The 26307-nt window shown below is 34.8% G+C and overlaps 1 protein-coding gene across 1 annotated transcript in view; it reads right to left on the reverse strand.

Moving 5' to 3' along the window:
- Window positions 1–2068: 2068 nt before the first annotated feature.
- The window catches only part of RASA1 (RAS p21 protein activator 1), a 101752-nt gene continuing 77513 nt past the window's right edge, over window positions 2069–26307 (reverse strand). The window contains exons 12-25 of the mRNA XM_023618035.2: window positions 22920–23007; window positions 20776–20853; window positions 18399–18556; window positions 17834–17910; window positions 16069–16241; window positions 15592–15751; window positions 14355–14497; window positions 12759–12874; window positions 12000–12086; window positions 9346–9413; window positions 7691–7779; window positions 6202–6279; window positions 4447–4581; window positions 2069–3174 (exon numbers count right to left, since the gene is read on the reverse strand). Coding sequence (XP_023473803.1) covers window positions 3091–3174; window positions 4447–4581; window positions 6202–6279; window positions 7691–7779; window positions 9346–9413; window positions 12000–12086; window positions 12759–12874; window positions 14355–14497; window positions 15592–15751; window positions 16069–16241; window positions 17834–17910; window positions 18399–18556; window positions 20776–20853; window positions 22920–23007 — 1534 coding nt within the window. The 3' untranslated portion in view covers window positions 2069–3090. The remainder of the gene's footprint in view (window positions 3175–4446; window positions 4582–6201; window positions 6280–7690; window positions 7780–9345; window positions 9414–11999; window positions 12087–12758; window positions 12875–14354; window positions 14498–15591; window positions 15752–16068; window positions 16242–17833; window positions 17911–18398; window positions 18557–20775; window positions 20854–22919; window positions 23008–26307) is intronic.

Consider the following 26307-nt stretch of genomic DNA (forward strand, 5'->3'; position numbering starts at 1 on the left):
TATTGTTGTTTATTGCCTATATTGTTTTAAAAAAATGGGATAAGCAAACCTATCCTTCTTTTAAAAATGCACCACAAAAAACAGCTTTAAACACGGTTAGTAGTCAGCTTTAAATGTGCTGAGGAATGTTTTTTGCCCTCTGGAAATCTTTATAAATGGCTCCTCAACTTCCATCCTGATAAACCTAGCTATTTGCGTGTTACTACTGAACTAGAGTGTACTTCACCTGTTAGGTGGTACTGAAAGCTAGTCACCCACGGTAAGGAATCTTTGTTTTCCTCAGTGAGTTATCTAGCGTTTCCAAAGGGGTTTTTAACAAAAAGAAGAAATCAAATTATCAAATGTACAGTCTTGAGTAGTTGTCTAGATAAAAATCTTAAGTTGCAATAGGTAAGTAGGTAGTAGCAAATTGTATATTCAGTTTTATAATTAACTTGTTCATTCACCTAAGTGAATCCAGATATAAAAATATAAAAGCACAAATGATGGCACCGGATTTCTTGGGTTTATAGCATTTGTTCAGTTATTTAACTGTGATCTTATTCAGTTTCGAAGTTGGAACCAAACTGTGGATGTCTGTCAAATTTGTTCTGGCAAACTGTGTTGAAGAAATTCTGAGAAACTCAACTGCTCTGAATCTAACTAAGTTTTATGGATACACACCTCTCCTCAGTATCAGTGCATCCCAGGCTGTCCTTTCCAGAAGAGAGTAGGTACCATTTTAATTATATCTTAGTATTTGAGGGCAACATTTGCTATAGGCATATTCTCTCTAATAATTCTTTACAGTTTATGTTTGAGTTTTTTGGTTTGAGTCTGGTCGTTGTGGAACGAGAGGAATAAAATTCTTGGAGTGCAAGTTTACGGAAGCAGAGTAGACGAAGCCAAAGCCGACAGTCCTCCTCCAGTGCGGTCCAGGTTAGGGAGCCGTGCTGTTAGGCTCTGGACAGAACTGCAAGCTGTTCACAGTTGAGCTGCTTTCTCTTTTAGGTCAATAAACTTTGGCATCAGAGCAAGGTCCATATTTATCTTTGAAAATTTTCTTACCCAGCCCCATTAAAAAGCATTTTAGTTTTATTTCATCATTGACCAGCTAGTTACTACAAGGCCTACAAAGGTAAATGACAAGTTACCTATTCCAGCTTAAGAGACAGATACGCCATTAAAATAGACCAAGTAGGGTGTCTTTAGGTTTGTGTTGTTTTAAAAACGAAAGGCAGAAGAGGGAGCAGCATTTCAGATTGAGGAATGGCAGATAGGTCAGTACGGCTGAAGACTGAATGAAGTGTGATTACTGGGAGAGAACCAAATGGCCTCACTCTAGAAGTTGGACCTTTTTGCATATTATTGAAATGTTTTCAAAGATGTGACAGTCTATATCCCTGCTGGTCTATCCTGTAACGCAAGACCAAGTGGGATACCACTGTGGTAGTCTAGCTGAAAAGCAGGAGAGATGGAAGAGAGGAAAGGAGTGTGATTCACAGACAAGAAGGGAAGAAATGGAAGTGAGCTGACATCAAGGAAAAGGAGCACAGGGTGTGGTGAGTGTTTTGCTGTCACTGTTCAGCTGTGACTGCAGCTGCATCAGAGCTAGCTGCCTTCACAGAAATCACAGCCTTTTACAGCTTACAATTATACTATGCAGATAGCTTTTAAACCCTCGACTAGGTAACGTTTTGTTTTTTCCTATATTTTGAACGTCAGAGGGATAGAATAAACTGTTGCTCTTGGAATCCAGACCTTTAGAAAATTTTTCTTTACTGTGGAAATAGTTTTCCCATTACCTCCTTTAGCTCCTGTCTTGCTCACTTTGACTACGGATGATATTCTGCCACATTTTTTGTGTGCCTTCTCTCCCCTTATGAGAAGGAAGGAATTGTTGCTTAATATATAATGAATACATTAATGGAATCCTTCAAAAGAGACAATTGGCCAAAAAAAAAAAAAAAAAATCTGAAGTTTCAGCCTCTCCCTGGGCCTTGCTCTGTCTGGTTCTAAATTTGAACTGCCCCTAAAAGGGGAAGAAAATACTGAACTTAAATGCTTAGCTGTATTTAGACAAAAGTAATCAGTTATTCAAGATATCCCTTGGTTTTATTTTAACTTAACCCTTGTGAATACTTCACAAAAATACACATATAGAAGCAAATAAAACTATACAGTCAAACTAAATATCCAGCAGATAAACAAGTAGTCAGAAGTTCAAAGATGGATAGCTGTTAAGTGACTGGTTTGCAAAATCAACTTGGAATTAATGAACGAATACTTTCAACAAAAGCATTGTAGGGTATTTTTTAACACATAAAGAAATTGGTAATCTAGAAAATGGCTGAATGGGTAACATGCATTGATCAATACAATGACCAATAATATTTATTGAATTCAAACTATTTACTGTTGTAAACATTTAACAAAAGCATTATGAGATCTAAATACAGTCTTTGACAATTCCAACAAAATAAGTGTATGTTTAAAAAATAAAGCTGATGAGCAATAGATCCATTCTATATATTTTCTTTCAACAGTTCCAGCAAGAAATAGCACACAGTATTTTAAAAAAGTATACAGCAAAGATTGTTCCTATTATAATGGCAAACTCTGGAAACTGTAAATACAAATAAAGTCATTGAACAGTCAAATGGTCATATTCCTAATCAGGAAGAAGTTACAGTAAGAACAGTCTGGAATCCAGTTATACTCAATTGTCAACAGAGAATGCTTTTTCTTGTCAGTTGATTTCATAGTTCTTTTTCCAAGAGACAGCAAAACTTTGGCAATTGGATGTATTGAAAATATATTTTCAAAGTTCAAGATACAGTCATAGCATTTTGTGTGAAAGGTGATCTGTACACCAAGGCTCAGAGGTTGGTAAAGATTGATTCCATTTGTGGAAAAAGTGCAAATATCCTGCACAGATAGCTTACAAAGCTGCTGGCAGTTATTCACCAGCAGAATCTTGAGTTCTGTTTGCATAGCTCACACATCACTGGAATGTGGAAAGGTGTGCTATTTTTTGGCAAGAGCAAAGGAGACATTATACTGATGTGAATTGCCATGTTGAATCCATGCAGAACACTTGGGCAAAGGCTGCTACCTGACATCATTGGTTTTTGTATACTGGTTTTGTTTTTGTTGAAGCAGTTCTGTTATAGCCAGAAGCTTTTTCAATACATGCTAGATAAGGAAAAACAGTATGAAAATAATTAGTAAGTAAATGAAAGCTCAGTCAGAAATTTCAGGGATGGGAACTTGTATTTGATAAATGCCCTGTCTACTCAAAGGAATTCATAAAATAACATTACCATTCTACTCAAAGCATAAAATTATGAAAGTTCCTATTCAGCCCTTGACTGAATATCTTTGGTCATAATAGAATTTTTGTACCCTGAAGTGAATAGAAATTCACTTGTTTGGCGTTCTCAGATCTACTTATGCTAGAACAATCCAGGATGGAACATCTTGCCAGAAGACAGATTTATCATTATAAATGACACATCTTAGGCCCTATAAGATCACAAAAGCGCAATTAACTTGCAGCCAAGTGAATGCTTTAAAGAATCAGGGAAGAAATGTGACTACCTTGGGCCTAAAATTAAACCAAACAGCTCCTTTACCTTTCTTTAAAAGTCTTATTTGGGCCAAATTCTCCGATAAGAATTTTATTTTTAGTTTAATATTTAAAGCAAGTCATATAATAAACCCAGCCTCAGTGTAGCAAGAAGACATTATACATGCCTTGAGCACATTAAGTAGGCCCATGGTGCATATTTGCTTAAGTTTTCTAAAGTGATGGAAACCTTAATGAGCCAGACAATCTAAACTTGATTTTAGTATCTCCTGTTGAAAAGAACTCAGAATCGCCAAACTCAATGCTTTAATCTCTTCTACAAGGTTCCCTGCCAAACGGTTGGCCAGTGTAGTGACAGTAGTCAGGAAGAGCTTATTAAAAATGTCAACTTCCAAGGCCACACTCCAGAATCTCTGGATCTGGAGCTTGAAATATTTTTATTAAAATTCCTGAATAATTCTCATGTGTTTGACAGCTTGCAAATCATCTGGCCACAGACTCACTGTGTCGGGGAGAGAGAGAGAAACAGAAAGAAAAAGCCACATCACTAGTGACTTATCATTAGCTCATCTGCCATCTTCACACATGCCACTAGAGTGTATGAACACCACCATTTCTTAGCAAAATATTAACATTAATTTAGTCTCAACACCAAGATTTGACATTTTGCAGTATCAAAAATACATATCTTAGTCTGTGCCTGTTATCCCTGTTTGTCACAATCTTTTTGGATTATGATTCAGATTCTTAAAAATTTAATGTAACTGATAAAATAAAAATGACGATAATTCAGCTATTTATTATTTCTCAGAGTCTCATGCTGACATTCTGCTTAAGTGCTAATGAAACACTGTTAACGAAGGCTGCCGAAAACCTACCTGCTGTGCACCACGCTCATTACTGAGCGTTCGCAGTTCATCTGAGTGGGCCACGCAAATCTCATGCAGTGCTGCTAAATCACGGGACAGGTCAGTTCTAGAATGCTCTGTAGTGTCGGGAAGTTCGGGCACATTCTTTAAGGGAATCAAAAAACTGCATTTAGAAATACAAATCTTTATAGTCTCTTCTGAAAATATCCTAATTAGTTATAGTAGATAGACTTTTTAACATATAACATTCTCTTAAACGTCTCTTGAAATTCTAAGGACACACTGAAATGTAATATGCAGTGCTAATTCTGATGAAACATAGATTTTGTGACCTCAGCATTCACATCAAAACCAGGTTCCATTTTCTTCCATAGCATGGCAGAATATTGTGCAGTATTACTGCTATTCTAAATAAATGGGTTTCCTAAACTTGATAAAGAGTGTTTTTTTTCCTAGATCTGGAACATATGGCAAATAAACAATGTAAGCATTAACTGCTAATCTGGATTAAATGTAACCTAAATTTAAAATTCCTCCACTCCTTCAGACTGAATTTCATTATTAACCTACTATAGTTTGTCCAAGTGGACCAGCATGTACAAGTAAGAGCTACTTTATGAAAGTGTGATGAGACTCTGTCAGGCCTGTAATTATCTGTGGACTGTGCCCAAAACACCTGCTAACGTGTGGAAATGATCGGTATTCAATATGATATCTTCAGATAGGTTTCATAAAGTAACGTAGTCACTATAATAAGTTGATATACTTTATTAGCACCCAGTGATGTTATTTAGAGCATTAACATGTGCTCAGATCACCAGTAGTTTTGAATAAATCTATTCCTCTCCCTAGTGGTGCCAATACCTTCCTAAAAACTGCACATTCCTAAAAACTGGAAAAGACATAGTTTTCTATGGTATAAAGAAATATGATTCATTCTTAATTCATTAATTGCTGCAGTTATTCACTTGTTCATTCCGAGAATGAAGGAGCACAGAGATGGAAGACACTACAGTATCTGCCTTCAGACAGCTCACAGTCTAGTAGAGACGACACAGGTTATAGCAACTCAGAGTTCTATAGCCAGCATACACCCAGCTAAATTCACAGATGTATGCTCCCTTTCTGGTCTCTATATATATGAACCAAACTCTAATTTATTTATTTAGTTTTATATCGATTCAATATCTGAAAATCTATAACAATCAAGAAAACTTAACTTTACTAAGAAATCCAGTCTTAGAAATTATTTAAAAATTGCCTATTTTAAATTTTATAATCACTATTTTATTTATAAAGGCCCAAATAAGGCATAGGTAATCCCACTCAACGAAGTATGTTATTCCTAGAAAAGCCACAAGAACACTCGTTCTCTAACCCATTTACTTATTTAACCTGGTCAGAACTGTAGATCATCCATCTTGTTTGACATTCCAGAAAGTAGCAGCAAAGTAAAAGTAGCTAAAGTGGCAAAAGAATGTCACAGTTGTGAGATGAACAGCTGAGAGGATAATGAAAGATGAGACAGAAACTAAAAACTGACACAAGTCCAAAAGCCACAATAGTGTATGCTTGGTGCCAACTATTTAGCGTAAGAGTAAATGGTTATAATAATTTGTTTAGGAAGGTAGACAAAAATATGTAGCTTTTTCTTTTTTTTTTTAAATTCTAGATAGAAAATCTTTCTAAAGGTTGTTGCTTAAATGAGCTTACTCAGTTATACTAAATATAGTTCTCAAAGTACTTGAAAGATTATATACATACCCCAAGTTCATCTAAAAACATGATCATACGATGTTTGTTACTTTTGATGAATGGATTGACACCTTCCATATAGGGCTCCTAAAAATGTAAAAATGAAAAGTTTACTATATACATCAAGAACAAACATTATTGTCTAATCTATTAAAAAACCATACATGTAGCAAGAATTCTTACAAATCTAATTATGTCTGTCAACAGCAAAACATGTTTACAAGAATTAAGCATACAATAACAGTATTTTCCTTCTAATATAAACAAGCAGCTCTACTAAGGAATTGGAGTAATTTTAATGAAAAAATAAATTCTGGATGAAAACAAATCAAAACACATAGCCTAGCAGACACAAATTGCTATATGTAATTCATTCAAAAATTATTACTGGGAAACTTATTTGCCACGCACCAAGACAAACATGAGGCCAACCCAGAGGTTAGAATCTCACAGAGAAGATAGGGAACTGAAATCCAGTGTGATGAGGACTGCAATACGAAAATACATCCCTCATAACCTGCCTCAGGATTCAGGTAAATTCAAAAGTTAAGCCATACATATAAACTGCTCTTCATATGAAAATCTTAACCCTGTTTAAAAATATGCTGTGTTGTAATAGAGTAAAGGGTCAGTATTAACACAAGCTCTCTCAAAATCAGTGAGAAACTGAGTAAGATGAGATAAAGACCTAAATAGTCAATTCCAACAAAATACAAGTGAAAAGTCGTTCAGTCTCTCCAAGAGGAATGAAATAAGAACTAGAAAGTAATATTACGCCTTTCAGATCAGCAAAAATTAAAAAGAATAATATTCATTGAGTTTTCGCAAGGCTGTAGGGAGCAAAGAGTCTTAGTAATTTTACTCCAAAGTTAAAGGAAATAAATGGATGAGTTTGATATTTGTTACAGCAATATTTATAACAGTGACAAACTGGAAGCCATCTAAATATCCAACAGAGGACTACTTAACATCTACATGATGGCATACTACATAATCATTCAGAATAATAAAATAGTTATATATTCCCAGGTACGGCAAGAAGTTTGTCACATGTTGACAAAAGCAGGTGTGTGATAGTATGATCCCTACCAGGATATTAAGAGTCATCATCCTTAGGTAGTGGGATCACATACAGGTGTTTAAAAACTAGTCCAAGTTTTAATATTTACAGTGAATAGTTTATTGTGAAATAAATATTAAAATGGTTGGGGTGCATTTAAAAATACGCTCATTGATTTTTTATATTTAAAAGTGGTAGAATTTGAGTATACTGGAAATTGAAAAAATACTTTTCCATAATACCTACAATGGTGGTTTTAAAAATTCCATTATTAAACTGTAAAATCTAAACATTTTAAAAATGTGAACATACCAACAAAAACCTAAATTCTGTTTATGAAATATCCACTGTTAAAAATTTACTTAAGCTATGTTTTACGGCTTTACCATGTCGATGTTTCATTCCTTGTGACATTTTAAAGTATCAAAATGTTTTTACCTTAGCTCCAAATTCCACAAGATTCGCTAAGTTCTGCACAGATTTAGCCACTAATATCAGAGTTCTTGCAGCAATAGGAGACGGGGAATCTATAAGAGAATTGGGCACAGCTAATGACACCAACTCCAAAGATACTTCCAAGTAAGCCATGATAAATTTAGCACTTTAATATTTCTTTACTGTTAAAAGTACTAACATTCTTCTATTCAGAACTCATAATGTTTTTTGGAAAATGTATGACCTGTATAATTCAAAAGAACTTGAGTTAAAGGGGTAAAAATTGAATATACTTATCAGTGCTTCTAGGTTTGTGGAAAGGGTTCTATAAGACTCAGCAATTCCCAACCGGTTGATAATATTTCAAAATACCTCAAAGCTTTATCTTTATTGCTAAAAAGACTGTTACACTGCACACACTTCGAGACAATGCACAAAGCTAATTTCAACCCACTCAGGTTGGCAATTTGCAATCTGAGCAATTCCCTGCTCCCAACCTTCACTGACTACAAATACTTCATTTAAAGCTCAACAACAAAGATAAAGTTTGAGACCTCTGCTTTATTTTGAGAAGAAAAACATACAATTTAATAAACTTTTAAAATATTTTAAAGATTAGTCAGGAAACATTTCCCTATAAAATACAGATACTAGAACATAAATGAAGAGTATTTATGGCTATTAAATATAAGCGCTGAAACTTAAGATAATTATTTAACAGTAAAAATCTGTGGGTAGTCTGCCTGACTGACTGGTTTAGATTTTACTTTGTATCTTAAGCTGGTAAACTATAAATAGTATTGCCTAGTGGTTCGGAGGCCAACATTTAGATGAATAAATCTCTCTAGAAGAATTCTAAACCATAGCCCCATAGGTTTAACTGTCTTAGCAGCAATAGAAGATAATTACAGAGATGTGATGGCTATAAAGGGAAAACTTAAGTATTCCAAAATATTTATTTATACAACTTTGAGCTTCAAATTAAGAAAAAGTGTTCCGCGTTAACATTCTGTTACTGATGGCTCATTATTACATTCATAGTCACAAATATCACTCTTACCTTTCTTTGAAAAAAGCCTACAACAATGGAAAGTCATTCCATAATGGACATACATGGGTGATAAGTAAAACCACATCTGGTTTATTGGAGTTTAAAATGGCCAATTAACACAACTGGTGACAAGAAATCTCTAAGCTCTAAAGAGGCAATTTTCATAAGTATTCACAGAGCATTACTGCAACTGTAGCTATAATTTTAATTTGATCTTAAAATTCAACTAGCAGGGGCAGTGACAGGGTCTAGAGAGGGCTTAAAACGGACACAAAGCTCTTCTTCCCAACCTGCAAAAGCCAAGTTGCAAACTGGAAAAAGTCATCATAAAAGAGTTTGAGACACAGTAGGAATGGAAAAAAGTAACGTGTGCCTAATCATGCCATCTTAGACTTCAGGTATCAGATGGAAAGAGGGTAAGAAACAAAATGGAAAGAAAAGGTAAAGTAGCAAAAAGAAGAAAGAAGAAAAAGGTGCTTTGGAATGTTTTATGCCAAGTCTTAGAATTGATAATAAAAAAAAAAAGGAAAAATGAGTAACCTTACCAAAATAGTATGAAACTTCATTCTAATTTTTTAAATTTCAAAATATATCAAAAGCTGATTACCTGAGATGATATTAAACATCCGTGGATTCAGGATGGCAGGACAGATAAGTCGAAGAAAAACAAAACCACTGAATGGGAGGGAAATTTTTCTTTAGAAAACTACTACATAAGTGTGACATTAAAATAATAAATATAAACAAAATTTTTATACTCGTAGAACCATGAACTTTAAACTAAGGTAGGGAAGCCCAAATATGGCTTTAAGAAAATAATAAGCTAAAGTATCATACTTTAAGAACATACTTATTTGCATTAAAATATATTATTCACTTTTCCCAAAGGTGGAATTTTAGATTTACCTTGGCAGGATTTAAGTTATATCTGTACAGTTTACTGTCTTGTCTATTATTTATTTATTCTAAGCTAGTAGCGCCTTTTCTGCTTACTTTGAGGATGCAGTGTGCTTAGGAACACTAAGAAGTTCTGAAATTCTAGAGGACTACAGACAAAGCTTCCTACAGACGCACAGTCCCATAAGGTCTGAGACTTCCCTGCTCTCACTTCTCTTTCTTTCTTTAAACAGAACACCCAGTAAAGGCAGTTATAAATCAATTATATTAATTTTGTTGATGACTCATATAAAAATAAGAATCCACTGTACTAGGGAAAAAGTGACTTCTTGATAAATGAAAACATATACAAGAGAAAGCTGAAAGCTTTCATGGCAATAAAGAAAGACGCTAGGCTTTCTAAAGTTAGAAAACGTTTTCAAATTATAAAGTGATAATAGCAAAAACAAAAATCAGTATAAAAACACATGGCTTAACAACGTTGTCATATATGATAAATACCTGCTAATGTTACTCAGGGAACAGTTATAATGTAAAACTGCGAGCTTCTATGGCAATTCCTAGTCTGCCTCCTTAAGTTACTGGTAGAGAGTATGTGTCATCATGTACATTATTCTCTAATTTCTTTTTAAGAGGAATCCATACTAATAATTGACCTCTCACTTGCTCCTTGTAAAGATGAGCATTATTCCCAAAATAGTTGATCAAATTCTTTCTAGAGATTAAACTAATCGTGCAGTCTCTGTTGTCTGCTAGAGTGGATGACCCAACTTCTCAGCGTTTACCTTCCAACATGACAGTGTGCTAACTTTTGGACTCTCAGAAAATGAATATGTTATTTCTCCAATAGCATTTATTGCAATTATAATATACAACAATTATTCAGTCTAAATTTCAATCTTTTAAATTAATTTATGAAGAATCTTGCTTGAAAACATTTAGATGCTTAAATAGACCTTTGAATCTGAAATATAACCTGGCAACATTCAAACATACAAGAATGTCGGTGTGCACATCTACTCTTTGAGAGTTTTGAGAGGTCTTTTTAAATTTAAGAGGGATACTAGGTACCTACACATATATTTAAAAGCTCTAGGGACAAAAATCATCAACTTGGGCATAGCTACCCAGTAAAACACTGTAGTATCAAACAATCCACATAGCAGAATTTCCTGCTGTATTTGCTTAACAATTATACTTGTTTGAAACCTACAGTTTATAGAATAGTTTTAATTTACATTACACCGATAACTGTGATAAAACATTATATGCTTGTAATTTTCTATTCCTCTCAATCACTACTAAAGCCAAGAAATACAGAATCTACAATTCTTAAATGTTTGTCATATCATTACTAACCAAGAGAGATTTTACCTTTAAAAAGAGTAGAAGCTTTTTTACAAAATTTAGGTTGGAGGCAGGATTAACATGTTTTCAAAACTAATTTTATGATATTGGTGTCTTTATTGGTTGCCTAATTTTTTTCCATGGGATATAATATGACTGGCAGTATATATCCTACATAATAAATTATTTTATTATTACACTCCCATATTCTCTGGTGTTTTTGCACTAAATTTCCAATTGTCTTGAAGGAGTTGGGGTGTGTTTAACAAAAGCCTGTAGTACTGGTGAGGATATTAGATTGGGTCCTAGAAGGTTTGCCTTTAGTTCTGCCTTAACCACCAACTTTCTAGACAACCTTAAGCAAACTATTTAACCTCTACGGATTTGCTTCCTCCTTGGAAAAATCAGTTAAAATAATAATAATGAAGTCCCCTTATATAAGCTACAAAATTTTGTGACTTGCCAAAGCTATTCCTCCTAATTATTGCACAATGCGCACACTGAAACAGCTTCAGAACCAGAGGCTCTGCTTGGAGATTAGCCCAGAGGGACAGACTGTATTAGAAACCAATTAATCAATATGTAAACGGTTCAATTATTGCTCTTCTTTCTTAGCACCAAATCAATCTCTCTTTCCCTCTTCTTCTCTTCCTATATGTATGTATATACCATGTATGTGTGTATCAAGAGTACTATATCAAGTTACCTACAGATTTTATTGGTTATATAACTTTTAACTTCATTCTGTAAGATAAAAAATCCCAAATAGTAAATAGACTGTAAATGAATGTTCAGGTTTTTAGGAAATGCATAGTGCCTTCCAAACAACAAACATAGTAAGTGAAAGTTTAGGAGCCATCTGAACCCAGAAAATATTCAACAGGGCTCTGACATAAAAATAAAAGAGAAAGGTCTTGAATTAGTACTGTTAGTCTCAAATTTTCACATATTTTTACCCCCTTGACTGTCAATACATGCTGTATACAATGATGTAACAAATGAACTGATGAGCCTTACCTAACAACTCTTGTTCTCATGGTAGTATTTGTAGGCCACTTGTGCTGAACAGATTTCTGTAAACACCCATAAATATATCTCAGTGTCCTGCCAAAATAACACAATCATCTCAATCGAGAAAGAAGGGACACTACTGATCTCAGTGCAGCCAAAAGCTTAATTCACCAAATACACAACATTTTAATGCAACTGGCCTTTTCCCCCCAAAAAGTACTTTGCTAAAAGTAATGATAGACACATTTAGCAAGGGATAAGGAAAACTTAAATAAATTTTCATCAGCAATTCATTTAGCCAATCCTTCACATTAAACAATCTTACCATTTTGAGACTGCTTAGAGACAGATTTTGACTTAACAACTTCTATGTGAATAAGTGAGTTTACGAACTCTGGGAGCCACTAAGCAGATATTGAGTACTTATCCGGTGGACATTTTAAGGAAGACAGTCAAGTAGAGACTGGACAGATACATGTTTTATATGATCTCCTCAAATCTGGACTGTGAGTCTCTATTCATTCCCCAAGTTACTATGTAAAGCAGACACTGGCCTGTATTAAAAACATGATTTGTTTTATTTTAACGTAACTATTTCACTATGGTTTCTTCAAGTCATTCTCCTTAAACACAATTCATCTTATAAAGATTAACTTTTTCAGAATATTACATCAGGACAGTGAAAAAGCTTACACGTTTTAGAAATACAGATTTTTCAAAATGCAGATATACAATTTCTTGTCAAATTAAAATTTCACCACTTACGGTGGAAGTATTTCTGAAGCCATGAATATTTTCTCCACAAGCTCTGAAAGTATGTTCAATAGGTGTGCTAAATTAGTGTTCACATCTTCATTTTTTTCTAACTTTGATGGACTTAACTAAGAGAAGGAATAAATCAATATAAATGCACCTTGGCAATGATAAATGCAAATGCAAGGTAATCAAACAGTTCTAGTTTTTAAGGTTTTCTATTTTTCATTCTGCATTAGCCTTTCTAGGGGGTGGGTGTAAATGGGAATTTTTAAGTAGTTTGCTCTATGGAACTCCTCCTAATGGGTTTGTTACCATCAATTCTCAAGTACTCAACTGAAGAGCAAGAAGTGACTATTCAACAATTTTCAGTTGCTTTGGGATTAATACCAGTATGTAAAGTTCTATTCATTTACCACACTTTACCATAGATTTTTACAGGCACACAAAATTGGATTAGACTTTATTTTAGATATAGTATTCTCAACTAGAAGACAAAAAACCCAGTTTCAGTGACCACAAATTCACAAATATACCTGGAGTATTTAAATGTGAAGAAAGATCACCATATTATTATAATAAAAGCTATGTTAATTCTATTTATTTCAGGGAAAAAACTGATATTGAAAAGCTTTTCTGAATAAGATTTATTTAATGACTAATAAAATACCAAATGCCTTAAGCAGAATCATGAACCTTTCTCAAAACTTTTCCAGCAATCCTTAAAATCTGAGCGTTCTGATCTAGAATCAGTGGAGGAGATTTATCCGGGAAGTCTCAGTTCCCCAGCCTCGATCCCACATCCAGAGACTCTGCAGACCTGCTCCTCTGCTGGGTCCTTTACAGGTCCGTCCACTATGGGGCCACCTCAGGTTTTCAACACTAAATCATCAATTTCTACCCTTTAATTAGTAAAAATTGACAACTTGGTGCAGAATTAACATTTAACAGCTCCCCCAGTGTACATTATCAAAAGCAATTGCTTATTTTATTAATTTTGTATCAGATCTAAAAAATATATTTAGTATCTTCCTTTTGTAGTTGCTCTACCTTCCAAATAAAATGCGACAGCAGCCATATAAATGAGATTCCATTCTTTATCTTAATGGTTTATTATGAATTTATACTAAAGCCTTAAGAATGAATCCTAAGAGGATGTTTTTATTTGCTTTTGAGGGGATTATCTCATATCCCTGCCCCTGCCCCCCACCAAAAACCTTCAAGGACAAACCTAGAAGTTATTATGAAATGCCACATAGAACTTACCTAGGTTATACAACAGAAGTCTCTAGCAAAAACTTCAATTTATGTTATGCACACCTTCTGAAAGTAGCATATACTTTTTATCATTAGTACAGTAGGAGAAATAATAAAATACCTTCATGAATTTCTGGTGCAATTTGAAGTTTTTAATCCCCAAATAAAGTACATCTTTTTTAAAGAGTCTGTTTTGCATAACATTTTTCTAAAGCTATTACAAAAGATATAACTGCTCTGACGAATAATTTTAGAAAGCTAATATATTTTCCTTAAAATGTAATTAGCTATAAAGTATTACCTATTAAAATGTGCTCTTCGCTGAAATACTTAAAAACATTCAATTCTTACCTCACAAGACTGCTTGCTTTCCATTATCTTTAAGATAGAGTCTTTCAAAGCATGATGAACAAACTGTGTAGCAGTGGCTTTCATATACTGCTCCATCAAGGTGCTTGCGAGCGTTGTGGCTCGAAATAGGGTAGTGGCTTCATCTACATAAATATTAAAAGATTATTTTTAAAGGACTGTACTAATGTGAACCAAACTGGAAATTAAATGAATTCATTTTTTCCTTAACAATTACAGCCATTTAAGTATGCTTATTTGCATGCAGCATTGAAGTACTGATTATAATGACATCTATATTTCTGCAGACTTAACTCTTCAAAAGACTTTATTACTTCATTAGATCATCATCATGATTAGAGATTAACACTGTCATGTTCATATGAAAAAACAAAGGCTTCGAATGGTTATATGATTTAAGGCCTTACAGCCAGTTAGTGACAAAACTAGGACCAGAATCCAGCTTTGCTCTCCGCTGAGCCCATGCTTTGAAAGATCTGAATTAATTTCCAAATAAGAATATAACATAAAATCCCAGTATAAATTATTAGCCTAAAATATGGCTAATTAATGACTTTTTAATAAAATCCTAAGAAATACAAATATTATCAGAAAAGACAATTTCAGTGTAAAATATGCACCATGACTTTATCTTTCCTGACAAATCTATATATTTTTACATTTTCTATGTTTAGGAGCAAATAGTTCCAGATTTTACAGTTTATTTGGGGAACAGAAGCAAGCCCTGTTACTAAGTCGAAGTCCTGGAAATGGGTCATTCTGATATATTTGTAAGCCCTTAAAAAGCACTATATGTGCCCAGCCATCCTGCCTGAGAACTACCTATTATAGAAGCTGGAAATAACACGCAGCTGACACCAACTTTTATGCAACGAATTAGTAATGAGAACATGCTAAGTATACAAACTATTCTTAACAATCAAGCACTGTGAGCCATTGCTCTGGACATAGAAGTCACTTTCTTATGGCTTCTAAACTAATTTGCCACGACAAAAACCTGTATCGGAAGTTCTAACCGCCCCCCCATATTAGCCAGCATAAAAATCAAAACTGACATTCCAACTGTAATTTTTAATGAAGGAAAAACAGAATAACTTATTGTGCAAAATTATTTAACTATTTAATATAGTCTAAGAAAGAGTCCATACGTACTTGATATATAAAACCTAATTGTTAACCCAGTTTTTAGAAGTATCACACTAACACATCCATACTATACCTTCCATGCTTATTTCTCTGTCATTTAGTGTACATAACAACAATGATTCAAGCTTTTCATGAAGAAAAATCCTCAGTAGGATGCTAGCCAGTAGTGTTCGGTCCTGTCCACATACGTGTGATAAAGCATAGACTACATGAAGCTCCTTTTGCAGCATAAGCTAAAAATGACATCAAGACAGATTATTGAAAGTACACAGCATTTGGCATTCTCAGTGAGATTGACAGGAAATATGTTCTTATATTTAGGAATATATTCTATGGAATAAATTTATTAAAAATAGAATGAGTTTGTAGCCTATGTATTTATAATCTCTTAAGACCAACATCATACTACCACAAAGCTTTTCAACCTCTGCCTGTCAGTGAGCCACTAGGCGATGAAATTACTATATTTAACTTAGTGGATCTTTTATTAAATATTAAATATTTCTCTTAGTGCCATCAAAACTAATTAGACGGGAAAATAACTTAATACCTCTTTAAATTCACTGTATTCTTCTTCTGGCATGATTTTTTCCATAGAATACCGTGCTCGGACACGCAGGGATCCTGGTTCAATACCTTTTAATGGTATATGGGAGCTGAGCAAAAACCATTCATCTGTGGCATGCCCTTTCTGCAACCGGCTCAACTGGCAGCGCATAAATACTTTGATAGAAAAACATCAAATGATTACTGTCTAAAAAGACGACAGTATAATTAGTCACAAGCAAATTTTCCTGATGTTCTGTCTTCTCTATAGTGTTAAATGCTTTTTATTAAAGGAGTTTTCAGTGATATCACAAATTCAATACTTAATGCTTTGCTTCATTAATTCACTGAATGCCTACTATGTGCCACACTCTGTGACAGACAGGGATATGAAATACAGATGTGATTAGGACATGGTCTCTGACTTGCATGATGGTCACGGTCTAGGCAAGAAATCAATTATTCAGTGTGATAAGTGCTGTTAAGAGTGGTTAACGCTACTGGAGAACAGAGAAATAATATGTAATTCAGCCTTTGGAGGTTAAAAATCCATTCCAGGGGCTGGCACAGCGGTTAAGTTTGGATATTTCACTTAGGCGGCCTGGGTTTGCCGGTTCGGATCCTGGGTGTGGACCTATGCACCGCTTATCAAGCGGTGCTGTGGCAGGTGTCCCACATATAAAGTAGAGGAAGATGGGCACAGATGTTAGCTCAGGGCCAATCTTCCTCAGCAAAAAGAGGAGGATTGGCGGCAGGTGTTAGCTCAGGGCTAATCTTCCTCCAAAAAAAAAAAAAATCCATTCCAAACAGGTAACCCTTAAGCTGACTTGTAACAGGTTCTGGAAGTATAGCTAAGTAGAAAAGAAGGGGGCGGAGGGGAGAGCAGTCCAAATAGAAGGGATTGTGGATGCTTTTAAAATCCATGGATAATTTAAGAGCCATAAGACAGCTGGTATAGCTGAAGAGAAGGATATACAAAAGATGACACAGTGAGAGCAAGTGGGGGCGGAGTGGATGAGGAAAGGGCCTTTCTTCTGTGTCATTACTAGGGGGTTTGGATTTTATCTTAAAAGTAATGGGGAACCACTAAAAAATGTTAAGCACTTAAACAGTACAGAAATTACAGAATAAACATAGAGGAAAACTTAGGCTTTGATCTGTCCGTTAACACTGTTACCACTTCCTCCCCTGAGCCTGACTTTTAAGACGGTATTAACCTACTTCACTCTGATATGAGCCGCTGGATCCCACCACCACCTGTTTCAGTGAGAGGCTGGGAAGAGACGCGCCGCTGAGAACAAGAACTGGGAGGGTCTGACTACCAGAAAAGAATAACTCGTGTACTGTGGTTTAAAGACTTTTTTTTTAATTGAGCGCTTTTTTTCACTTACAAGCAAAATATAGGAAAGTAGGAAAAACGTAAAAGGGAGAAAGGAGATATAGGGGAAGCACCACGAAAAGATGACCACTGCTGCTGTTTTCTTCAGCCCGTTCACTGAGGAGCAGAGGGTGAACAGACATGTAATTTCATCTTAAGGGCCTGAGCTTACAGTTTGTACCATTTAGCAATTCTGGCCTTTTTTTCTTTCTTAGACATTTCTTTCACAACAATCAATACTTTTAGAGGTACAAAAAGAAACTCTCAAATTATACTACTTGCACTTCTATGTATTTTTTAATTTTCATTTTAGACTACATTTCATTATGAATTTAAAAACTATATAAAACATGCTTTTTTATTTTAGAAAGAAATTTCTGTATTAACTTACAGATATCAGGATCTTTGCTTTTCTTTGTTTTATTACTAAGAGTTATTTCAAATCTGTTGATGTCAGGAGGAAGATCACTAAAGGAGCAAGGAGAAAAGGAATTAACAACGTCCTGGCATCCAGCTGTCTCATTCCTTTACTTCTAGTATCAAATAAGCCCCTATTTCTGCTGCTAAACACCTGGAATAGGCTGGATTTAAAACTAGACTCAAAACACCTTTTATTATTTGGTATACAAGAATACAGACAAGCAAAATTATACTTTCCCTACCATCTTTAACCTCCTCGAGTAAATCCTGGAAACATTTTCGTTATGTGTGTTAGTAAATGTTTTTGGACTTTCTAGTAATACGAATTCATGTTAATAACTAGGTGAAAAACCAAGGACATAGCACTTTACTAATAAAAGTGAATAAATACAATAGAGAAAAAAATGTATGTACTATTAAAATGCCTGAACTTGGTACCTTGTTCTGACATTTTAGATACAGAGACCAAAAAAGTGGAAAGAGAATGCAATATGGTAAAGAAAAACGATTTCATGTAATGATAAAAGAAGACTTACTCGAAGACAAACTCTTCTGACCACACAGGGTTTTGTCCTTCCCGCGCATGAGTTTTGGCTACCTGGACACTATTCAGGTAGATGTTACAATATGGATTAGTAAAGTGTTTTACTGGGAGTTTGTGGGCTTCTTCAATATGTAACACAAGACTGCTGACCTGAAGGAAACACAAAAATCGTTACCCCAGAGTTCAAGAATTATGCATTAGGTTTCAGAGGCAATTACCATAAAATAAAAACCCAAAATAGTGACTTATTTTTCCTTTTTGGCAAAAATATGACCTTCAATTATATTTTCCCTTTTATGTGACATATAAAATACAACATTCACATACTTAATTCTTCCTACTTAAAAAAATGCAATTTTGGGGCTGGCCCCGTGGCCGAGTGGTTAGGTTCGCGCACTCCGCTGCAGGCGGCCCAGTGTTCCGTTGGTTCAAATCCTGGGCACGGACATGGCACTGCTCATCAAACCACACTGAGGCAGCGACCCACATGCCACAACTAGAAGGACCCACAACGAAGAACATACAACTATGTACCGGGGGGCTTTGGGGAGAAAAAGGAAAAAATAAAATCTTAAAAAAAAAAAATGCAATTTTGTTTTACAACTTATTCCTCCAATTATATTTTTACAGAAATAATGAAATACGCTTTTTCTATTATAAAACAATGGTTCAGAGGAAGTGAAGCTGAGAAGAGGATTTACTTATTAATATAAGTAAACAACTATCATCCACCCAAATCAAAATCCCGTATGTTACATAATGCTCATCTGGAAGATTTTATTTCTATAAAAAGTTTCACAGCTAGAAAATATTTTTAAAACACTCATTCTACATTCTCACTTTAGGGAAAAGGATACAGATCCAAAGAAGTTATCTGTCAGTTTTGATGCCAAAACTAAGACCATGTACCTTCTAGCATCAGGGCCTCTTTCTCCCTTGCCACCCCTGCTAGTGGGCTGTGAACAAGTCAGCCTCTCTGAGCCTTGCATTCCTCAAATATAAAATTAGGATAAAGTCTCCACTGCAAGTTGTTGTAAAGATTAGAAATAATATGTGTAAAGCACACAGCAAAATACCTGACACATAGAAAGGGCTCGAGATGTTAGCTATGATTATATCATTTTATACCTACAAAGGATAACTTCATGGCTACAGTTTCACACAAGACACAATTTATAAAAATTCAATCTGATTTTCCATAGCTTAAAAAATTGTAAACTGTTTTGAGAACACATAATGATTATGTGCATAATTAAATGTCCCTGGGGAAAGGATCAGACTTTCAGCTGCAGGGAATATAATTTGTAGTCACCTAAATATTAACAATTTATCTACTTCCAACAGAACAATATATTAAATTCACTAAGCTGACTGGAAATTCCCATAAATAAAGCAAGAGTCACTCTGGTAAATAAATATTGTACTAAACTTTCCTTAAAACTCCAAGAATGCCAGGGCCAGCCCCATGGCGTAGTCGTTAAGTTCAGTGCACTCCACTTTGGCGGCCCAGGCTTGTGGGTCCAGATCCCAGGCAGGGACCTGCACCACTCGTCAGCCATTGTGAGGCAGGGACCCACATACAAAACAGAGGAAGACTGGCACAGATGTTAGCTCAGGGCTAATCTTCCTCAAGCAAAAAAAGAGGAAGATTGACAACAGATGTTGGCTCAGGGCGAATCCTCCACAAAAAAACCCTCCAAGAATGTTAAAATTACCTTTTTACAATTACCTGGAGAGAACTATAAAGAAAAAAAGCAAAGAAATAGAGGGTGTAAAGTCGACTTTACATACCTAGAAAGAGAGACTGTCTAGCTTAACTTTCCATAAATCAACATGTAGGACATGTTAAGGTTTTAAATAAGATAGGAGATGACCTCAGAGTTACGCAACAGGTTTCAAAAGCAGTTACTATAAAATGAAAAACCAAAAAGTTTATTGGAATTAGTACACTCTGAAGTCAAATGATCTTTTTACTAAGTACCTTTAGGTTCCACTTTTTTGAAATAGGCCAAAATAATTTTTTGAAGAAAAAAAAAGTGCCCAACAGAATAGTTTCTATTGTTATTGGTTCGGTATTGTTATTTTAAGTGGAAGAAAAAAAACAATCATTGGTATATATTCAAAAGATGGCATTATGGACTAAATACCCCAGCAGGTATATAAAGAACATTCTCTTTCATAAAGAAATAACCATTTCTCCTGCTATTGAAGAAGTGGAAGCAAGGCTATAAAATGCCTGAAAAGATTAACCTCTCAAGAACTCTACAGTGTTTGAAATGTTGCCTAAAATCGTTCCCACAGAAATAAAAATACAGCAAAGTGATAAAGCAAAATGTGACAATAACAAATCAAAAAAAATTAACTTTCACCTGACGCAGGCGTTTATTAGATGTCCCTGGACTACTTTTCCGTAAATTGCAAAATGCCTGTAGACCTTTCATCCAATCCTACAAAAAAAAAACACCATTTCAAAGAAATATACTATGCGATAGTCCATTCAGTTTCCAATCATCAATGTTTTTTAAATTCAATAGTTCTTTCCTTCCCTTGACTGCCACTTCTATAGAGTATGCTGCACGTTGATATATCTGTGCCACAATAAAGTAAAACAATGCCCAAAACAATTATAATAATTCTGTAAAAAATTGTATTTCTGTTGAAACTCTAAATTAATGTTAAGTACACCAATGAGTGGCCATTAATTAGCCAAAAAGTAAAATTTCTGTACAGTTAAGCTGTCACGCTGGGTGCTCTAAAGCAGAATTTAACTTGATGCATTTTGTCAAAGGACGGCTGACTGCAAAACCAACTGATAATGTGATGATTGATTTCATTCTAATCCTCACCTCAGATCATCATATAGGCAGAAATGTAGAAAGGGATCTGGGTTATTTGTAAGCCTTTCAAATATAATATTAGATTTAAAAAAATATTTCAGCCTAATATTTAAATTAAATTGCAGCTATATTTCAAAATGTTTATCTATCTAGTGCTCTGGAGAAAGGAGAGAATAGTTTTAGGTTATCAAAAATAAATCTAAATATTTCACTTTGGCTTATGTGTTTCTAGAAAACTCTGTACTACTGCTGTACTCTATCATGTCTTTAGTTTGTTGGCTATTTCAATGAATCTGAACTCTGTCAGTGTTTAGAAAACATCTTTATAATAGAGCAAATTAAGACCAAAGCAATTACTATAAGCTTTTGGAAATAGAAGAGAGTAACCAGAGACCCCACAGGCCATCAAAGTAACAAAAACTAGAAATACCAGTGGTATTTTTGGACTTTTAGTAGTATATGGAAATGGAGAATATGGAAAGAGTATATAAAAATACAATTAAAAAATGTTCTATTTACACAGCTAAGGCATGCAAAACATACTGAAATGTCATCAAGGTATGTAACATACCTTTATTTAGAAAGAGGGAACATGGTAAAATAGCTGGAAGATATCATACTGAAGTTTAAATTTCTTCTGAATTTATAACATTTTACAAAAATGTCTGTTACTGAAATGTTTTCAGCCCTACTTTTTGCATCTAAAAATTAGGATACATACCCACAGAACAAAGTTTTATGTGTGTTATATGTTAATAATGAGTATTTGAGATATTCTGCAAACATTTAAAACTTGACATTCAATTATGAGCCATCAAACATAGTGGCTCATTCATCAAGTTTATCCTAGAGTCTAAGATATTTTCCTAATTTATGAGTCAGGGGCCCAAATCAGGATCTAGTTTTAAAAGCATCTGCGTCATATCCAGGGTTGGCAAATTATCTTCTATTTCAACAAACTCGCATTCTTTGACCTCTTAACCACCTTCAGGTTCCTTCCATATAGTACAGACAGAAGAAACACCGCCTTATTTCTACAAAATACCACTAAACACTAAATACCAGAAGCATTATGGGTCAAAGAAATCAAAATATTTTTAAAAGGAGATTTTTAAAAACATTATTTCTTCACAGCGTTACTTACAATTTAATAAAAGTTTTAAGAAGAACATTGTACATGATAAATGGCCACTGCTGAAAGTAGACATTTTCTCTAAACTTAAGAGAAAAACAGAAATTCCTAAAATATTTTCCCTTTTGATGACTGAACTTCTGTTTTTAGACATGTAGTTCAACCAGCGAAGAGTAACAACGCTTGTTAGCAAAACTAACTGGCTTACCTTTTGATTGCACTGAGAATGCCCCTCACCCTCCTGCAGAGAGGAGTCTAAATGAGCATTCTCAGTTGGACTCAACACCATAGAGGATTTTAAAGGTCAATTTAAAACGGAGTTTTCATTCCTAATGACCCTTCACTGCGTTTTTCTGCATTTCTTTCAAAAATTTTTTTTACACATACAAGTTCTCATTCCTTAAAATAAAAAGATGATTAGATTTCAGGTATCCTTTTTATTGCTTTGTCTTAAATGCAACAGTGTTCTATTCTAGTTAAACACAAAACATGGCTAAATAAAGGTTATCAAGGTTTACAGTAGTTAAAGAAACAATTAACTCACCTCTGCTTGTTCAGGGGTTTCTCCTGCAAAGTAAAAGATGTAATGTTCTTCACTGAAGTGCTGAACGACTATCTGAAAACAGTTTGGCCTTTAAAATACAAACAAAAAAGTTATTAGGAGGCTTAACAAATGATATTAAAACACTAATACCAACTTTTTAACAAATCACAATACATAATTCTATAATTTATATAAAATTAACATTAATTCTCAGAGAAATAATACTCCATTGTACCAGTCCATTACTAGAAAGAAAATATCAGCTGAAAACATTTTTGTCTGCACTACTTGAAATGTTATCAATCTTTCAAAGTTAAAAAGGTTTTTAAGTACTGTGTAAATTAATTTTAAAAGACATTACAAATAGAAAAGTTACAAAGAAAGTGAAGGAGAAATGCTAGAAGGGCACACAGCCAATCTAAACACTTTTTTTTTTTTTGAGGAAGACTAGCCCTGAGCTAGCTACTGCCAACCCTCCTCTTTTTGCTGAGGAAGACTGGCCCTGAGCTAACATCCATGCCCATCTTCCTCTACTTTATATGTGGGACGCCTGCCACAGCATGGCTTGCCAAGCGGTGCCACGTCTGCACCTGGGATCCGAACCGGCAAAGCCCAGGCCGCTGAAGTGGAACGTGTGCACTTAACCGCTGTGCCACTGGGCTGGCCACTAAACACTTTTTAAAGCAAATAAAATGTTCTGAGCTCATTGCCTCAAGATGATACATAACATACATTCATACACACTGGAAACAAACTAGACATGTTCTTAGACCAAAAATGTTCTTAGTGCTTATCTCTCAGTAGACTGTGGGTGATTTTAATTTTCTTCTTTATAATTTTGTGTATTTTCAAATTTTTTACAAGTGACCATTTTTCCTCATCTGTTAAAATGGAAACAACATCTACTCATACATATGCTTATTCTGAGGATTAAATGACCTACCAGGGGTATATAGTAAATATCAGTTTTTGCCCTCCTATAGTATGCGCTGTACTATAATTCATTTGACACGTAAGTACAGTATTAGATAGCAGGTTTTTTTTGAAGATTTGATGGTGCTGTCTTTCCTCCTAGACTTGAAAATGCTTATAAAATGTTTAATAAGGGCCTTCATGTATTTGAAACTCAATAAATGTTTCTATTTCTTACTTTAACCAAAGATTATATCTTATACTTTAGTGTTAGAAGGCCATAGCAGAACACCCAGAGTATAAGCTTAACATTTATTAAAGATAAAAAAAAAACCTTTTCACGCTTTACAAATGCCATAAAATAATGGAAAATGTAAACTGAAAACTGATTCTGAAAGTGGCTTATATCAGACTAACCCTCCTGGCTGGATAAAATATAAACGAAACAAAACAAAAAACAACTGTTTGAAGTCACTGGATAACAACCAAAGCAGCTAAGACTTGAGGGGCCAAGATGATAGTGAAGTGAGCCTGAAATTCCCCATGGCTTTTCCTTTCAAGGCATTTGCCAAGTCCTAAACTGCGCAGGGCAGGAAGTTGAGAAGCTGAGAAGTGAAGGCAGAAAGCAGCATCTAAGAGGCTGCAAAGATAACCAGCACATTCAGCAGTTTCAGCATGCTGGGAAAGACCAATGAGTTCAGGGCCTTTAAAAGAGAAAGCTTGCAGTTGAGACCCCTGAAAGGCTATGCCTTCAGAATAAGGGCCAAGCAGAAACAAAACAGCCTTGACCAACACCTGAGCCACAGGGGCTCAAGATGAAGCACCCCTACTCTAACTTATCCGGCAGAAGAACAACCCTTTCTGGAGGGAATAACATTACCCACAGCTTCCACAGGTTTTTATACACAGTGCCCACCATTCAGTAAACTTAAGCAGACGTTAACAGGAATCAACATCAAATGACTGAAAAGCCAAAAGGAAAAAACAGACAAAGGAGAAAGACCTACATATAGTCCAGATATTGAGTTGAGATACAACTTGCAAATTACTGCAATAAAAATGTTTAAGGAAACAGATAACAAAATAGAGAATTTTGCCACAAAACTACATCTATAAAAGCAGAATCAAATGGAAATTTTAAATTGAAAACTGTAATAAATAAAATTAAGACCTCAACAAATGCATTTAACTGCAGAAGAGTAGATTAGTGAACTGAAGGACAAACCAAAAGAAAATATCTAGCCTGAGGCACAGGGAGGAAAAAATTATGAAAAACATAGAAAACTATATAATAGACACATGGGACATGGTAAAAGGTATAACATGTAACATGAATCCTAGAAGATGGAAGAGAATATGGCAAAAGAACTGTTTAAAGGGACATCAACCAAGAATTTTTCAAAATTGACAAAAGACATCATGTCCCAGATTGAAGCAGCTCTACAAATATTACGATAACGTTTTTTTAATTTCACAGTAGGAACATTATGGTTTAACTGCTGAAAATCTAAGATAAGGAAAAAATCTCAAAACTTCCAGAGAAAGATGAAATATAGTATACCTTGAAGAGAAAGAAAGATACATTATCTCTAAAAGAGAAACAATCAGAATGACAAAATGTTGGAAGGCAGAAAACAATCTTTAAAATGCTGAAAGAAAAACTGCCAGCCTAAAATTTAATATCCAGCAAAAACATCCTTCATAAGTGAAGACACAACAATAAATCCTGCCAAAGTGAAAGATTCAGCCTATGAAAAGACAGAGGCGTAGAAATCCCACATAAATGTTCACTACAACGACAAGTCTGTATCACTGAAATGGCTTTCAATTTGTGCTTCTCAAATGGTTAACACTTAAAGCAGTATTAAAAGCAAGAAGTTTAATGTAAAGAAATTGAGTGCTTAGAGATCTCTTACATATACTGAAAATAATCTGAAAAAATTGTACAGCTGTGCAACCAAAACGGTGCAGGAAAAGAGGCAAATGAGCAGTGCTGTCCAGCATTCCTGCCCCACGGGCTAAGCACGCCGCCAGCACCCCACTGTAGAAGGCTGCTGGTAACTTCCACATGAGACTTCATCCGCACGCCAAAGTCAGTCACTGTGTTGGGTTGTAGGCTTACAACAAAGCAAGAAATGCTCAATGCCTTATATATAGTTGATAACACAACAAAGAAGATAACAGCATTCATCCAGTTTCCCCTTTTGTGCTCTGATATTTTGCATTCTATGACACATAATTTGACATCGACCTATTTTCTACCAGTTCTATTATCTGGTAGTGATGTCTTTTCACTTCCTTAAAATATACTTTGCCGATGCTGTTTTCCTTGGCATTCAGTCTTTCTCAGTGCTTCCCAACTATTTCACAGTAAGGCACACAAAAATATAGGTGATGGTAAACAGGCATACTTTGGGAAAAACTCAGTTTTTTAAAATAAAAGACTTGTGCTTGCTTCCCATGGACATAACTTTTT

This window comes from Equus caballus, chromosome 14 (assembly GCF_041296265.1).
Source record: "Equus caballus isolate H_3958 breed thoroughbred chromosome 14, TB-T2T, whole genome shotgun sequence".
NCBI classification, from domain to species: domain Eukaryota; kingdom Metazoa; phylum Chordata; class Mammalia; order Perissodactyla; family Equidae; genus Equus; species Equus caballus.